The 19,610-nt window shown below is 33.0% G+C and overlaps 1 protein-coding gene across 1 annotated transcript in view; it reads right to left on the bottom strand.

Moving 5' to 3' along the window:
• Positions 1-442: 442 nt before the first annotated feature.
• Positions 443-19,610, bottom strand: part of LOC139776337 (octopamine receptor beta-1R-like) — a 37,275-nt gene continuing 18,107 nt past the window's right edge. Inside the window, exons 4-5 of the mRNA XM_071712909.1 lie at positions 11,408-11,519; positions 443-7,930 (exon numbers count right to left, since the gene is read on the bottom strand). Of these exons, the coding sequence (XP_071569010.1) occupies positions 7,717-7,930; positions 11,408-11,519 (326 nt within the window). The 3' untranslated portion in view covers positions 443-7,716. The remainder of the gene's footprint in view (positions 7,931-11,407; positions 11,520-19,610) is intronic.

Here is a 19,610-nt window from a genome sequence, read left to right as displayed (position 1 = left end):
TGCAATTGTTATTCCCATGAGATGGAATGCAGCATGGGATTTGATACCGGCCAGCGTGAATGTATAACGTATATCTTCCGCAAAAGAAAATATTATAACTGCATATAATAATGAAAGAAATGTAACAGTGAATGTATAATTTAATAGCGGAATATTACTATTCATATTTGCCGAGTGAAACGAATTCTCAATAAACAAAAGAAAGATTGTTATTTGTTCTGCTTGCTTTTCTACCTTGATTTTATGTATGATTAGGATACGATGAAATGAATATTCATGAAATTTTAATAAATTTTCGCTGTTATGATGATCCTTATTTCATCAATTTTATTATCAGATGTATCTATCCTGCGTAGGCAAAACGAAATTCGCCTATGTGAAATTCGCGAAGGAATTAGAGATCAGGAAATAAATAGGTATATGAAATGAAATAAGAGAGAAATAAATATAAATGCATATATTAAAGAAATTGTGGTGGAATTATAAAACACTTTCCTCTCTCTTTTCCGTGTCTCTCTGCATGCAAGTTGAGCGGAAATAAAATCACGAGTTGCGAATAATATTGTACGAAATTATTCTCATTATCAGTAGATTCATTTAGTTCTTTGAACATCGTTGCATGCGGAAAGAGATGAACTTTTCTAGATTGCTACATTTTTAGATTTATTATTTTTATCCGTTGTTCATTCGCTGCATTTTTACATTACTTTTGCTTTTTTTATTTACTTTTATTTTGTTTTCATTTATTTTTCATTTATTTATTTATTGGCGGGAGAAAACATTTTATAACGATAGAAGCAAGTTACAAACATATCAGAATGTAATATTGATAATTTGGAGCAAATATTATTAGCGAAAACAGTGATAATATAATAACGACAATAATAATAATTTTCAATATTGAGGATTTAATGAAAAATACCGAAAAAGGAAACGTGGAATATCTCTTGATCGTTACATTCTATTAGACTATCGATCAATCATGCTGTTTTCCACCCTCGGTTACTTAACCGCAAACAATCCCGACCATCGCGACAATGTCGTCGCTCTAAATTAATTCGCCGCATAAAATGCAGAGACTCATAAAATATTGACACGGGAAATGTCACAAGATAGATTGGAGAACGAATGACAAGGATTAAAGACTGCATTGTCGTGCCTTTCGTAATATAATGTCGTTTATTTTCTCCTCTCTCCTTCTCTTTCTCTCTTTTTCTCTCTCTCCCTCTCTCTCATTCTCTCTCATTCTCTCTCATTCTCTCTCATTCTCTCCAATTAGTTATCATCGAATCGAATAAAATTGACTCGCAAAATTACATGCTAAGGGGAACGGCCCAGTACCCGAACATATAAGACTTGGTGATCAAATTGGCCGTATATAATTGATTAATCTGCTTAAAAAACAAGTAATTTTGTTTTATATACATAAACTATAATATTATACAATAGAAAATGACAAAACAAGATTGTTTTGTATTAAAAATTATTTATTATAAAGATTAAAACACGATATTCTATTTGTCCCAGTACCCGAACGCTGGAAAAACTTATGTCCCGAATGTTCCATTTTTATGTCTAGTACCCGAACTTAGAAAAGAATAACTTTTAGGAAGAGTTTTGGGAATTTATTTATTTAATACGTTTACAAATATTTTATGTATTAATAACATTTATCTTTTTAATTAAAAAATTTGAAGTATTAACTTTGTATTATAACATTTAGTATTATAACATTAAATAATTATAACATTTAGTATTATAACATTGAAAAATTTAATTTTTTAATTTTTTAGTTCTTTTAACGATCTTTTCTTCTTTCATTTTTCTTTTTAATAATTTTTCTGCCGCTTGTTTCATTTTTTTTTCATTTTTTTCATTTTTTGTTACAATTGTATAATAGCCCAGATAATACATATAATAACATATAATACATATAACTTATTTAAGAATTTTATAAATATTTATACATAAAAAATATGCATAAATAATTAAGATACAGAAAAAATACGTTAATTATTAATGACAGCACATGCATAAACAATCTGCTAGGTTACTGTTCCAGTGACGGGACGTATGACTTATTACGTGACCCACAATCCGAACACGGTAATTTCTTATAAATTTTAATATTTTTTTAATTTTTAATATTTGAAACTTATTCTAAAACTTATTAAGAAGTTTTAATTTATTTTAATAATACAATTAAGTATATTACATTTAAAAAAAACTCTAATTAGAAAATTGGTCTTTCTAAAAAAAATTCGTAAGATAAGTAAACTAAACACCGCAAATCCATGATCCCATGTTTCTAAAATGATTTTTGCCGCTATTGTATTAGTAACAATTTTTTAGTAAAAATATAAATAGTAAATGTTTAAGGAAAATATAAAAATATATATGATTTAGTTATTTTGATATTTATTTATAAAAAATAAGAGATATATGCAGATTTGTTCGGGTATTGGGTACTGTTCGGCTACTGGGCCGTTCCCCTTATAGGCGGAAAGGATAAATGTTTGCTTTCAGTCCGTATAGTTTCGACAGAAAACTACTTTTCTGAAAAATATTAAAGAAAGCTGTCTTTTATATAGGAAAAATGAAGAATATAAATTTTGCAGAAAAATAAAAATACAGGTACGTACCTTAAAAACTTATATAAGATACGTCAGATTAATTATTAAATATATTATACATACTTAAAGCGATAGATAGCGCAAAAAGTTTCAGTCGAGTCAATTTTACCACGACTCGATTCATTTATAGCCACTGTCTTTCTCTCACACTCTCGTTCCCATTTCTTGTTCTCGTTCTCGCAATTTACATTGATATCAACATATCAGTCCTTTCATCGCGCGGTCTCACATTCGCACTTGCTGCGTGTGTCTGATCTGCCGCTAAACACTTTTTAAACGTCTATAACCGCCTTATAATTGCCATTTGCAGTGAGTCGCTAGAATCTCTCTTTTAAACGCTACGCTTTGTTTATTAGGCCCTGTGTACAGCGTGACTTAAGTTAAACCGTTGTTTCTTCAATGGGATGAAATTTTGTTCACGTCATCTCGGGATTGTCGGATACAACATTTGCGCGTTCGCACGAACAAGCGGTACCAATTGAGTATTTCGCTGGTCGAAATGTCGTCGCTCTATCCTATATTCCATGGCATAATAGATGCGAATCAATATCGCTGATAAAAGAACATATCTGGAAATGTTTTATCTCTAGAAATGATTAATCGAGAATTCTTTCGTTAATTAACGTCAAGTTTCTTTATGTCGAAAGGAAGAACGATCCAATAAAGGTTGAACTATTACTCGACTTATCTTTTTCTATATATTATTTTTTTTATGAATGGCAGATTTAACTTAGCAAATAATAAATGTTCAATTTTTGATACCTTATTTTTTAGTACTGCTTTGATATTTTTACAAAATTATTTTGCTATTTTGATATTTCCATTCGGTATGTTTCTTTTCTCTAATTAGTTGACGTAACGTTTTTAGATGAGAGTACGAAAATCGGCTTTTAAATGTATCTTGTTTTCTCTTCTTGCGCATTACGACCAGCCAAAACTTACTTGAACGGAAGCCCGATGAAATGTGTATTTAAACGCCTCGACAACAACAATTAATTACAACATATACATAGAAAAATAATACTCGTGTCGATGTGTCGAGAAAGGAACACTTGTGTCAGAAGAACCCCGCCACACTTGCCTCAAGTTCGTACTTGGATGCGTATCATAATTTACTTTTTAGTTGCCATAATAGAGGTCAATATTACATAGACCGTTTAAATTAAAGAAATTGTTATCACAATTAGGGATGTCAGTACGCAAATTACAAATATATTCTTAGTCTGACTTAAAATTAAAATTCGTCTCTTTATACTATTAATTAGTTGTGTTGTAATAATGACCAATTAGAGCAACAAACATTATTCATCTTTATTTAATGTTAGTGCAAGAACTTGTTGATCTCCTGTTAACGGTAACTTTTTAATTTCCGAAGTTGTCAATTTTTGTTTCTTTTCTTTCCTTTCCTCGCATGTCTAACAATTACGTTTCCGACATGGTTTCATATTCGTGGAGGAGAAACGCCGTCGAATGAATAAGTCAATTAAAAACCGTTCCATATAATCGACGATCCGGAATAAAAGCGCGCTCGCGGCGATATTATTGACATCCCTAATTGCCTCTCTGCAACATAATTCCTTTTTTTTATCAACTCTACAATGACGACGCGCACAGTTTAGTCCGATATCTGCATGTTCAGCGCTCGGAACATGTCTCGTTATTATCGCGACTGACTGTAACGGATAGGATTAATTAACAATTCGAGGTACATCGAGATGCTGCTCGATAATTTTACTGAATCGGCCGTAAAAGCGGTGTCCGAACGAAACCAAGCTGCGAAAAGATACGCGAGACACCGATTCAATACTTTGACAAATTTTGTCAAAACTTGGAACATTGTAAAGTACGTAAAAAGAAAGAGAATCGTAAAAAATAATGATATATGTGCAACATATAATCCCTCCGACGATTTAATCCTTCTTTTAGAATTCTGTTTTTCCTTCGCGTATAAGCTGTGAGATCTGTAAAATTCTTTCTGCACGAACGAACATTTCGTTCAAAATGAAAAAGAAGATCAGTGCGGCGCGTCTTTTGCAGCGTATTCAGTCCTGGATTCGTCAGATTCCGTTTCAGAGGATTGCAAAAAGGACGATGTTTCCAACAAAGAGCAATTTAAAACCATCTTTTTATCTATCTCATAATTCGTGGATTTCTTCACAAATCCGAGCGAGTATTTCAATCTCCGTATTTTATTTAAATTTCTGTATCCTAGAAATTTTGTAATAGCCTTTCGGTGATCTTTCGCTATATCGTTGCATGCTGACGGTCTCTGACGCGTTCTCGTCGAGTTTTCTCTTCAACTTTGGCGAACTCATATATTTACGAACGACGGAGGCGAATTCGATGGCGAATTCAAAGGGTCTGCGATTTAAAGCTATTGCAGAGCGACTTGATTTCCGTGTACGGCGAGTTTCATTAAGGAAACGTAAAAAAGATGATTTGTCAGAAATTCCAGGATACACGGAAAAGCCGTGCCTACTGGGGGGAATTACGCTAATTAGTGTCTTTACTCGGACGGTCCGCGTAACTGCGCACGTTAGCATAGTCTCCCTTTCTCTTTTTTTCTCTCTCTCTCTCTCTCTTTTATTCATTCTGTCACTCATTTACTCTCTCTTTCTCTCTCTTTCTCTCTCTCTCTCTCTCTCTCTCTCTCTCTGGAATGATTATCCAGAAGCAGGTAGAGACGGTCGATTAAGTGGACCGTCACATTGATGCAGAAAAGGTATTCCGTACTGCGTTAACATTGCGACATTGCATTTGTCGGTGTCTTATTGAAAATAATATCGCGCACAGTCAAACTGTATATAATAAAATAATAAAGTTCAAATATATCGAACTAAAGGTGAGCCGTCATGAAAAATAACAACTTCTAAATATAAACCGTAACGTTTTGTTCTTTATTTTTTTTGTTCTTTAGTCCGTTAACTGAAATTGTTATTTTCAATATAATTGGTCTCTAGTTCGTTATATTTCGATTTTATAAAAATCAAGCCTTTTTCTCATTTATTATTTTACGTGTGTCCTCTTTATTTTTACTATTATAGAATATGGGTCAAGAAAGATACTACGATTTTCGATTACCAGAAGTATACAGAGTTACATCAATATTTGTTGCTGTAATTATTGCAAGCGATATTTTCCCAATGATTGGAAGATACTGAAAGAGAGTACTCGAACAAAATACGGAATACCTCTACAGATACATATATACTAGGATGACATAAGTAATCTATCTTCCACCTAAATATATATCTTTACTTCTTTGAAGAATAAACATGCGCGAATAATACAAAACGAATTTTATTAATAAAATTTAGTAAAGTCCCCTCTATGTCCCTTGACTCGAATAAAAAATTCAATCTTATTATTCGAAGAAATAAAAGTATATATGAATTGACTATTTAATTATGTCACCCTACGGTGTATTCTCGGCTCAAATTTCCTATCATGTACACGCAAGCGACACGTAAAACACACAGAACTCGATGCCAATACATGTTATATTTATTATTATACTTACAAAAACAACGAGCCACTCACGCTTCCGTTATTATAATATTTACAATCCGCCTCTGGTTATTGCTATTATGGTACATTTATACAGGCAAAATGGCGCACGCGATGGGTGTCTTCTTATCCTGCGTGTTGATCCATCGCGGCGTTATTGTTTCGTGATTACGATAATGTTACATACGGCCTCGCGCAACGTTAATAAGTATCTCGTGTTATATATATGGTACAGCCTCGCGTATGCCGGTGTGCGCTAATAATTACATCTAATTAGCGCTAGCCGACCGTCTCGACGTATGTACAGAGTAAACACAGATTAACTCCTCTTTCATCCCCTCGTGCCTCTCTCTCTTGCACGTATACTATACATCCGCATTCCGTGTAAACTTCCGGCGTCGCTCTTCTTGCGCGAACGTTGACTGTTTAATGGCTTACGCAAATATCTTGCTTTCAAATAGAGAAAATTATTAGCACATATTCTGAAAACTTCCATATATAGAACACTTTTTCTCTTTCGTTAATTTTCTGCAAATATTCGCAAATTAATAACCGCTGTTGTAAATTTTCTAAAAATTCCTTTAAGTATATATGATATTCGGTGGATTCCTTTTCGTCGTCGACGCCGAAAGAAGATTCCAGGTTGTCAGCCTCACAATCGTCACGTAGATCGAAGCATATCGATGATAATCGTTCAGTAATAGCGTCGATTATATTCGCTAATACTCGTTTTAATGGCTCCGCTCTTGGAAAGCATTAATTTTGATCTCGAATCTCTCGAAAGCGTTTGTCGCGTGCCTCTCGAGGCGATATGATAGCACATGGATTACACATTACCGGATGTATTTTGGGATGCGATTACGTGGAAGGCAATTACGCGCAGTCGATCGTCGCTCGAACGATGACTATGGTAGTATTTGATAGGAACTCACACTTCAAAGACCGCTAATTCGCGATTAACCCTTTAGATTTAACACAAATTTTTATTCCATCTTAATATGTGCAATTCTAGTTTAGAAGTAACATATTTAATATTCTTATTTTTTAAATTTAATTATGGAGACATAAAAGTCCCATTAAGTCATAAAGTTAAAAATTTTAAGTCATAATCTCTCAAATAAATATTTCAAAACAACTGTCTTAAGATATTTTTATAGATTGAAAATTTCAAATCCTGTTCGTAATTCGTTGCATAATTTATTGCTTTTTTGTTACAATTATATAAAATATATTATTTAAAAGATACAATTTATATGTAACATATCTCGTTAAAACAGAAATTGTTATACATGTTGGTCAGATGGGAAGAATCTACAAGGTGCGTATTACATGATGATTGACAATCAATGTAATGATTAACACCGTGTGCTATACGCACGAAATTGCGAATAAGTGACGTGCGAAGTAAATATATCCGAGCAATAAGGGTTAATTGCGAACAGCGTCGATTGATGTCCAGAAATCGCTGGAACAAAGCGGCTCGATTTCGTTTTGGCTGGAGATTTTGGTTGGAGAGAGAAAATAAAAGGACTTTGAACTCGCCTTTCGAGGGCGGATTTTTCGGAGTTGTGTCGAACTACACGAATTGCGAGGGTGTCTTCCAGCAGTGTCCGGCGCAGCAGGGCAAGGCGCTCTTTAGGGTATCCTTGAAGGCGTCACGGAAATCGCGGTTGAAGTACGCATAGATGAGCGGGTTCAGGGCGCTGTTGAAGTAACCTATCCAGAAAAGCACCGATACCACCGTATCCGGGGTATAACAGGCCTCGCCGCACAATGACGTCGTCAGATACCTGAAGAATAATAAACAAAAAACTCACTTTTTTCTACATTCGAACCTAATCGAGGAAGTTAGTTGTTAAATTTATTTTTTAACATCAAGTATTATAAAGTTACGAAAAAAAATTATTTCCGATTTGCCTTACACATCCATATTTTAGAAAATTAAATTTAGAATTATATTTTAAGAAATCAGAATGTAATTTAATACATTTCTTAAAATACTGTATAATACGAATAATTTATCTAAAAAATATAGATGAGAAATGAGTAAGTTTTAGTCTTGTAAGTTTTATAAAAGAAGATTAATATATAGATGATTTATATTATCCCTATTCATACTATCCCTATTCTTTCATTGATCTGTTACACAAAAAGGCATCAGTCCTTCACTTTCACCTAAGAAACATAATACTATACACGTAACACAATAACGTAAATCGTTAAAGACGATTTTCTCACAAAGAATTAAGAAAGCGTTTTGGGAATACCGCGGTAACATTAATAATCGAGACGGTAAGAGGACTGTAAATCTGTAGGGAAAAAGGTCAGGAGGCCGCATATCTTGAAAATGCGAATATAGATACATATAACATCCAGATATTTATGGGATTTGTTTTATGCCAAAACTACATCCGGGGAAAACGAGTTTTCTCTACGCGCGCCTCGTGTATTTTTCTACAAGCATCTGCGTTGAGTATTTTGCATATAGATGCGTCTGCTGCATTATGCGCAGATTTCAAATCAATATTTCAATATTGCCTTTTCTACGTGGGTGAAAATCGACGTGAAAATAAGATTCATGTTTGGAATTCAGCACGCGCGGCGCCCCTTAATTTTGCAACAAAATTTGAAATTTCCTGCGATTTACAGACGTTATTACGCTTGCAAAAATACAGCATAAATTCTGAGAGTTTTGTTTAACGAGGCAGATGTCCGGAGGTATAACTCTAAACAGAAACTGTTCTAATTATTCCGGCAACTCCCGGAGTTATCACGTCAGTTACCGGTCTAAATTGAGAAGAATGGTGCTTGTATTTCAATGTAGTTGTTTCCAATTTATTTCACAATTAAATTAATGAAATACAAACAGAAAATAATAAATCATTTTAAAATTATTTTATAACGAATGTTTTACGCGCTTTTCTCTAGGAAAAAATTAATTCCACGTATATCAGAAAGTTTATGTTACGTCATTGCCTGATTAGCTGGATATTCTAATACATAAATCGAAAACATGGTAAGAATGTAATGCGAGCATATTTTCAATCACATAATCATATCATTAATGCACGAAGCATCGATCGCGATACCGAAATAGCGCGATATTAAATGGATCGACGTGGCTTTGTGGTCACAGTTATCTCCGTTTGACGAAAATTATAAAGCCACCGACATCAATCAAACAAATTGGACTTTGAAAACGCAGTTGATCTCTTTTGTACAACTACATATATATCCGCTCCTACGGATTTATCCCGCCCCGTATTGTTTTCCAATATATCTCTATTGTTATTTCTATCGTTGTGCGCCACGCGAAACATATGTCACGTGAAGGAAGAAAAACAATATATCGGGCACTCAATAAAATAAAGATATACAAATATTAGCAGATTAACGAGATTCGATACAAAGGAATTTAAATAATCATAAATGTGAAAGGGGGAATTGAAGAGAGGACCTACTGATCGCCATATTCGGACATTTTCTGAAAAAGGAATAACGTCAAATTATTCATGCGTTAAGAGAGAGCCGATCACGTACAAAAGTCGATAACGCGATTCAAAAAATGGCCGAACTACGAAACTAACGCGAGCTTTTAGGTCAGTAGAGTGATGCGTTTTGTGCATTTGCATGAATAAAAACCGAGTTGCAAAATCGAGGATGTTCCGTCGTACGTCCACATATCTGCATTGCTTCGCTCTATTTCCATAGAGAGCTCATTTTCTGGCGGAACTTTATTCGGAATATTTATTCATCGTCATCATTCGCTGTTTAACGAAATCTTCGTGAATTCTATTGCCAGGCTAATATTACGCATTTAACGAGAACCATTTTAATGGGTAGTATTAAAACAATAAAATAAAACGAGTTTCATATGCAATTGTACAGAGATAGAATTATTTCTATATAATTCTGCTAATTTTATCGTAAAATACAATTTTATAACTACCTGGCTATCTATAAAATTCATTAAATCTTATCAATCTGATCTAATTTTAATGGTAGGTAATTCTGAGAAGCTAGTCTATAAACGACGAATTTTCCGTAGTCACTTAAATTTAAAGTACTTTTACTTATTCTATTTTAAACTAATATATCTTTTATTCTTGTTTCCAGGTGATCCTAAATTATTTTACTGCGAAGTCCGGGGACAAACTCATCTAAGTGGTAAGTGACCACATCAAGTATAATCATTGCATGCCTAAAGGGGTTTGCACCTCAGGCAAACAAGTCTCCGAGACACCTATCAATCTATTCGCACAGACACCGCGCGGTGTCTGTCTCCTGTATTTTGCATGATCTATTTTGAATTTTGGAGCAGCAACGCTCCGAGACAAGCTAAGGATTTTTTTTCCGTCTCTCGAGTCTCCCTAAGAGAGATCTTCATATTCCGCTACGGTCGCGACGCTTAGTCAAGCAAATAGTCAAACTGCGAGCAAGCTTGCGGAGAGAGTATAGGGTAAGCCCTCGGCAAACTCCATAGAGATGCACTTTCCGAGCTTGCATTAATAAAACATGGGGCAGACGAGACTGTCTCTTCCTCCGCTAACTTTGAACATTCGGCATCAGCAAAGCTGTCTCTCTCTCTCTCCCTCTCCCTCCCCCCCTCTCTCTCTCTGTCTTCTTCCTTCTCTCGCTGTTTCTCTTTTTCTCTTTGTCTCTTTTTCTTGACGATAATTCGAAAAATCCTACAGCAACATTTCTACGAAGCAAAGTCGCCAAGTGAATCTCCACTAAAACTATTTTGTTCGATGAGATTTTGCGCTTCGTTGCGTTCTTTCTTTTAAAGGAATTCGAGGCATCATTAGAGATCTGTTTATTTAGTATATATACAATTGGAAAGTTTAAAATATTAAATAAATTCTTCATAAAAACCTTATTACTTTTTAATATATGTATTTAAAAAGATTAAGATAGACACTTCAGATTTACTATTAACTTGATATTAGGAGACCAATACTTAAAAAATTTTAATTTTGGAATATTTAAATTGAATTAATTCCATTTTTTTTTCTTTAGATTAATGAGATTCAAAACAAACAACTAAATCGAAAACTTGTTTCTCTTTTTTTATTTGATTCGAATATTGATCTTTTCTTCTTTTTTTATCGAAAAACGTCTCTTAATTTAATAGAATAAAATTTTAACGAAATTATTTAAAAATCTTCTGATTAAGCTTATCTCGATAAAGATTCCGTAAAAATTTCCATAAAGAATTATCTTTAAGGAAACTGTATTATTGAATTTTTTTCAAAATTGATACTTACCAGAGGAAGAACGGTAACCAACAGAGAAGAAACGCCCCCATAATTATACCGAGTGTTCTCGCAGCTTTATGTTCGGCTCGCCAACTTTTCGTTTGCTGTCGTATCGAAGTGCCTGAAACACAAAAATAGCCAAATTATGTCGTAATGCTAACTTTTTGAGAAGTTTATTATTTTAGTTATAGTTTAGTCAAATAAGGATCTTTCAATAGGTGTAAATTTATCTTATATGAAAAAAGATTTAAGAAAAAAAACCTATGTTGGATGAAATATCACAGTCTTTTATGGAATAATTATTATATCTGTAATTATCCATTAAATTTTCCCGCTCTGTAGATATAACGTAGATTTATCGGTGAAGTGTGAAGCATGAGTATTAACGTATTATACGTTGCCATCGCACGCGTTGAATTGGTAAATTTTAATTCAAATTCGATGAGAACAACGTTGTTTATATAATTACCACTGCAAAATATAAACTAGATTCGCGGACATGCCGTTCTAACGATAATATTAATATATTAATGGTTCTTCTAACATGATATGCAATGTTATAAGTATTTTTCTATAGAAATCCATTGTCGTGTTAATGAGATTCAGTTACACACATAACTTTCAACCTTTAATTAGTCATGTGTGTTCGTAACGACCTCCATTTGTTCTGCAATTTGGCGAAGTCAAATTGATTATTGATTACTCGAAATTAAACGGAAGCTCATATTAGATTATTAATTTCTATAATTAATTTCTCTTTTTTGTAATTAATTTTTTCTTTTTTCTTTTTTCTAGTTTAGTGATTTTAATTTCAAAATTTCAAAATTATAAAGTTAAAAGAAAAAAACGAGCAATTCAATCATTGTATTTTATGATTAAAACCATTACATTTTATGATTTTATTTAATTTTCGAAGCATACGATTTAATTTTTTTTTATATTTTATCTTTTATGGCTTGATTTGAATTTTTAAGTCCCGCTTATTTAGAATATTAATTAATGAATGTTGGCGATTACAATTATAACGAAAATATAAACGAATTAATTTGAATATTAATATAAAGAATCGTAATTATTTATTAAACAATATTAACACTTTCACTGCCAAGCGGAATAAAAAAAATTACGCCCTCAGACCAAGGCTGCTTTTTTACCAGGTGCTGTATTTTATTGCCGATTCTTACAGTTTTTATGCTTTTCTGTTTTTTTTTGTTTTTTTTTACAGCTCTTGACCTGATTACTCGGTGTATCGTTTACGATACACTTGGTCTGCGTGGTTAGGTTTTAGGTGTATCGTAAATGATACACGTGGTAGTGAGAGTGTTAAAAATATATCGATATAAATAATTTATTAATCATAATATTAGTAGAAATATAGTGAATTATTTCTTAATTTTTTAAAAATAAATTCTGTATTTGAAATCATAAAGTGATTTTATTACGTCAAATCAGCGAAAAATTTCATGTAAATTTTTTGTTAAAGTGAAAATATTTGATTTAAATTAGGTGCGCCGCGACGCGCAGAGTTTGAGAAAAGAATAAAATAACTTCAAAATTATCGAATAATTTGTTTACATTGTTTTAATCCTTGATTTATTTACAAATTTATTGTAATAAATTTAAAAATATAATGCAGTTAAAAGTATTGATTTGCAATAAAAATTCAGGTAGTAAAGCATTAATCGATAAGTTCAACAACGAGATTTAATGAAGAATATACCTATACTAGCTCTCTTTCTGTCTCTCTTTCTCTTTCTCTCTCTCCCTCTCTTCCCAAGCAGCAAAATAGGGCGAAATTACGTTTATTCGACCTTCTGATAGGTTCAAAAGTCTGTTCGACCAAGCCCAACTTACGTCGAATCGACGTCGAAAGAAGGTAAGTGGGGAATAAAGTTGAAGTAATTTTACGGTTGAAATTAGGTAATGCAAGGCATTTCGCCTTATAAGTCATAGTCTGATTTGGTGAAATGGACCTAGCAGAAGGTCGAATATCGGTAATATTTTGGTAATTTTGACCAATTTGTGCCCTCTCTTCGACCTAACCTTTGTCTTTGAGACATCTAGTAGATGGCAGCGCTGCACATCATGAAAAAATATATATTCCATATTAGTTCTACCAAGACGGATGTCTATGCTACAGTCATAGCATATGGTTCCAACCACCCATGGAAACTCAGAATAAAATATTAACAGAGTCCACCACTACGTCGGTTTGGAAACTGAATATCGTGTGACATGTGACAAAAATATAAGTGCGAAAGAAAATTTTCTGTACAGAATTTTATTTTACTTCGTTAAAAGCAACGCGATGTCGAAAATAAATAATTTAAGTAATTATTAATTAATCGTTAATTATTTAGCAATAATAAGTTTTGCATTTAGCACAATAAAAATATTTTAATCTCGCACCTACGTGAAAAGTATCGTGAAATAGATTTTTTTCAATTCTTAGTCACTCCGAGAGATATAATATAATTTATTTTATAATGCCTAATTTTAGAAAGCGTTTTGGGGTATCATGGCGGACATACTAGTTCTCATAATAATGGCCAATTTAACGTTTTCGTCTGAATTTCGACCTGTAGGTCGAATTTCCCTACTGTGAAAACCAAATACCAAACTTTGAGGGCAGATTTCCTTGATCGGGGCATTTTTACTTCAAAGTCGTTGACTTTGAGGTCATCTTGTCGATCAATAAGGCATTTTGACTAATAAGTCCGATTTCCCTATTTATAAGTTAGATTGACTTTAAAGTCGAGATCGCTGGATCGATATATAGAGAAATGCGAAGTCTATTTCGCGCCTAAAATATTCTCTATTAGTCAAGTCAAACATATAGGACTTATATATGGTAAAAATTAGGTAATTCTGACCAATGAAAGTCATATCGCCTTTGAGATTGAAATTAAGTAATACAACCAGGTCACATTTCCTTCAAACAGGACTCTAATTTTAACTTATAAGTTGAATCGACTTTGAAGACACATCTTTGATCAAAGTTTGGTCATTTATAACCTAATGTATAATTTTAAAGTCACTGAACTTTGAAGGCATTTTGTAGGTTTAAACTACGTAATTTTCGACCTGCTTTGCTGCTTGGGTCTTTCTCTCTCTCTCTCTCTCTCTCTCTCTCTCTCTCTCTCTCTCTCTCTCTCTCTCTCTCTCTCTCTCTCTCTCTCTCTCTCTCTCTCTCTCTCTCTCTCTCTCTTCCTGTACCTCTCATATTATCATATTTTTTTCTCGAGGTTCTCCCGAGAGCTTTCCTGCAAAAGCCATTAAAAGCCGGCCTACCCAATTTCTGATATAATTACCTTGCACAACGTACCATCGAGCGTTGTTATCGTAGCGCACAACTGCGATAATCGCACTACGAGCGAACATCATCATACACGAAAATTTTTCCACAAGCAATTAACACGCACTAGCCATTTAATCTCGTCTGTCAGTGTGTTCCGCGAGAAAGTTTCTCTCGACGTGAAAAAGCTCTCCATGAGTAGGTAAGAATTTTTTATGCGTACCTATAGAAAATGGTACATACGTATACTCCGTCCAACGAGAGAGATCATGGTTGATCAAACATAAATAACGATAGGACACAGAGCCGCAACAAGGTGTTCGCGTTAAATTATTTTTATTTTTAATATATAGTGTTGGACAATATATCTATTAAAAATAAAAATAATTTTACGCGAACACCTTGTTACGGCTCTGTGTCCTATCGTTATTTATGTTTGATCAACCATGATCTTTCGTTAGACAGAGTATAGACACATTTGTCACTTGAAAATTTAGTAAGTCGTATTTTTTAGAGAATTTAATTGAAACATTCGACATAAACATATAACTACTTTTGCAAAATAATTATAAATGCGTAATAGTCTGGTATATTTTATATATTTATATGTATATTTCTTATTCTTCACAAGTTTGTTTAATCCCACTGCTAAGCGTAATTGAAACAAAATCATGGCAAGTATTTCTAAGAAAAAAATTATTAGCTCGAGCCTTTGATAGCTCGATAGTAAAGGCTTAAAAGTTTCGTCAGTTTGCAAGTTAGAAATCCTGAATCTCTGAGCACTCTCTTCCGGATGTGCAGCGGGACCTCGAAAACCGCAGACAGAGCGAATTCACTTGGGGTTATATCCGAGAAGTGGGGAGACGAAGTGGTTGTTGTTTAGATAATACGGGAAGGAAGGGTGTCTGTCCGGACAGAAGGCTGAAGGGTTCGCGTGCTCGGACGTACTGAGGCAGATTTAGGTTGGTTGGTCGATGCTCAGCGCTTTCGTGCAATCAATGCGCTCGTCTATCAAGATATAAGAAGCGCCGCTGTACATTATACAGGATGGTTTCAGCGAGTAAATGCAAGTGCTTTGCCGGCGAATTTTAGAATCAATCTTCGGTGGTAAGTTATATCAATTTATTAAAGATTAAATGTAAAATTACATAAGCGAGAAAAAATGTCTTTTGGATCGTGAACTTTTTTATATGTAGAATATTAGCGCGTATATGTTATGATAATTTGACATAGGTATATTAGAAAATAATTTTAAGATGATCACTAAAAATGAGAATTTTATGTATATGTACAATACACATATAATATCTATTAAAATACACATATAACATCTATTTCAGAATTAATTAATTTTCTTAATAGAAAAAATTTGGATTTATATAATATATATACTCTTAAAATGTGTATTTATTTTAGCCTTATTGTATAACTTTAGAAAATTATTTATCTTGTTTTGTGTTTTATTAATTACTGTATACAGCATTTCGTAAAAACACATATACCTTCTCTAATTACTGAATATTCAAATTTTAAGTAAAAAAAATCTTACAAGTCTCATTCTTCGCAAGATGTTTGAAAATTATGATACATGTATCACACACGTATTCGATGTTTTCTTTGTTACTAATCACCATATGTATGTGCATCACGCGCGCACGGCACAGTCGGAGATGCAAGACAATCGCGACCCTATTTCGCATCGCATCTTGCAAGCTAAAGCTGCGTCTTAATATGTCGCTCGTTACTTGGTGTCTCCGGGGAAATATCTTTAACGCTTTTGTGGCCTAATTTTCTTTTCCATCTCTTTAAAGCGGATCGGTAAGTGGATATATCAGCGAAGAACAATGATATGCTATCACAATCTCTTCAGCCAATGAGAATTTTACAGAAGAAAAATGAAACGGTGTATGTGAATTTGTTTATATATATTCTGTATTTTTAGAGAGTAAAATATCTGATAATAATTATACTACTTGTGTAAAATTTACAGAAGTCTTATTATTTATTTTTTATTCGTATATTTATAATTTATATATTACATATATATTATGTATATGTGCTCTTAATCAATTATGATATTTCCTTATATTCGTTAATGAAAGTAAATCATAATTATATAATTAAAATTGTATAAAAATTATAATTAAAATTTTTGGCGCATTACAATTGAAAATTTTTGATAATACTTTCTTTATTCAGTAAATTATAATATTTCTGTAATTTTTGAGAAACTACAAGGTATTAATTTTCATCATTATCTAATATATCCTATATGTGTGTGATAGTTTCAACAAATTATATAAAAATATATTATAATTTATTATAATAACATTTGAAGTATTTCTATTATAGATTTTCCAAATATAATTGTTTTTAATTACTTCTCTCCGTCTTCTCTCCTCTCTGTGCACTACGCTGTGTGTATTACATATGCTATAATAAATGCAGTCTTGTTACAAACGACACGATAACGAACGGATAATAATGACTCAATTAAAGCATAATCAATAACGGGTTGAAAAATGGACCCGCTCAAATTACGTTCTTTGACACAATATCCCGTTAAACGTCGCATTTTTCCACGCGCGAACTCCGAGCCGGGTTATAATCACATAATGATGGACTTATATAATTATGATGATAAAATTCCATCACCGTGAGAATTGTCCGACAAAATCCCACCGGCAACAAGGAGATGTTTTTACTGAACTTTATGAAGATTCTCTACTCTCTCGTCGCTCCATTTTCATCCACAATACGCCGACTCTCGTCGGCTTTAGGAATTACATTGGTTTTATTTTTTACTAACTGACAGACGGACAGGCAGATGGACTGGCTATTAAATGTACAACAGGTCAGTTCCAAACTGACCCTTCCAGACTCCTGGAATTTATTTTTTCTCAATTGAAAAATTGTATAATAATAATTATACGTAACAGAATTTCTCTAGTTATAATTTTATAAGTTACTTATAATACTTATATATATTGTAGTAAGAATGCTTGTAATATAGGTATTGAGCGATTTGGTCATCTTGAATTTGAGATGGGTGGCTACTTGGTATTATTGTCGCGTTTCTCATTGTACGGACCAATGAACAAACGGTACCGCAAATTTGACACGTCATCCGTGTCGTGTCGAGGTTTACCCCTCGAGATAGCGACCACGAGACCGAATGTCAGATGCGATAAAACTTGATTGTAACGGATGAAATACACTCAATAAAAAATTTTATTATAAAAAAAATTATATTAACGTTAGTAAAAAAATGTATGGATAAAATAATAATAATAATAATAATATAAATTTTAATATCAACAATCTTTTTCTTCTAAAACTAATAGGCAAAGTAAAATGGATAAATAATTTTCACAACATATTAGTTTATTTATAATTTTTTGATGAATTATAATGTCCCAGTAAATTTTTAGCGATATCTATAATAACTTTTTAGTATCAAAGTCATTAATTGCAAAATTATTTTAAAAACGTTCATTTAAATTTAAAAAACATTTAAGAAAAGATCGTACATATTAAAGTTACTAAGGTGACAGGAAGAAACCTAAATTTTCAAAGTTAATTCCTTAATTATGCATACAGACATAATACTTCTCGATTATCGCTAATAATTCCATTTCCTTCTTCTATGATATGTACTTCTGTCGTCCATACTAACTGAAACGAATTGTTTCTTCTTGCCGGTCGTGTCTATTATTGGGAACGTGATTCGCGAGGAGATGAGATTGATACAGATGTTGCATATCGAGTTGCCGCCACAGAGACACACGACACACGATATAGATCTCCATGGAATGTTTCGACGGAGCTGTGCGCATTATTCTCTCTCACAACAGCCAGACATTATTGTCCTCTGTGGAAAAGACTGTTCTGCTAGAAAGAAAAATAAAATAACTGTAGAAAGAGTATTGGGAGCCAAATTCACTTCTAGATCCTTTCTAGAAGCTATATAAGATATAAGTTTTATTTTATTTTATTTTATTATATTTTGAAAAATATAAGTTTACAGTAACAGTAAAATTATATATAATGCGGAAAATTGTTGTGATTCTTATTTTCAATTTTCAGCAAAAAAAATAATTTTCTTTTAGTTATATATATATTCTCTCTATTATTATATAAATTGTTACATAAATATATATTATATGAATTTTATTATTATTTTCTCTGCAATATTATTATATTATTGTATACATTTTTGCGCGTGCTACAGTAATATCTAGTTCAACCACTTATAGTATCTGTAATGGCAAGACGTGATAGTCTCCTCTTCAGGAGAGGAATGAAGTTTAACGCGTGCTCAATCGAACTCGCATCGAGATTTGACCCCGTGATATCGCTCAGGGGGTTAATAGGCGTGCAACGTGCAACGTTAGCTGAAATGCACCATCCTCGGAAATCGGCCTACGCCTTCATTCCATCTAACCGCTTTAATGATGCATCCCTGACGCGGTTGCACGTATATATAGACGTAGAACCGCGTCACACATACGCACGCGGGAATGATATGTACTTAGCTAAATGTCGACGTCTCTGAAAGGCCTTTCGCAAAATTAGGTCGCGAGGTGTACGAGAAGGCGGTGCGCGGGCCTACGGTGCGAATCAGGTCATCGTTCTATATATCGATTCGATTCGATTGGACGATTTTGAAGAGCCTTCGCGAAAATATAAGTGATGTTATTGAATAATAAAACTAATCCGATGTCGCGATTGAGAATTAAATTTATGCTAGTTGATTTAAGAATACAAAGAATGTTAAAAATGTTACATGCGCGTGTAATCAGATATTTGCACGTACACATATACATATAAACAATATGTTACAAAATAATCTCGTGAAATCCGTGTCACGAAAAACAAACGAAAATAAATAACAAATAATCAGAATCATAAATCAAC

The sequence above is a fragment of the Temnothorax nylanderi genome, unplaced genomic scaffold (genome assembly GCF_030848795.1).
Source record: "Temnothorax nylanderi isolate EJ_2023f unplaced genomic scaffold, tnyl_v1.0 TNYL_tig0116_pilon, whole genome shotgun sequence".
In the NCBI taxonomy this organism is placed as follows: Eukaryota; Metazoa; Arthropoda; class Insecta; order Hymenoptera; family Formicidae; genus Temnothorax; species Temnothorax nylanderi.
This window is presented reverse-complemented; position numbering and strand designations above follow the sequence as displayed.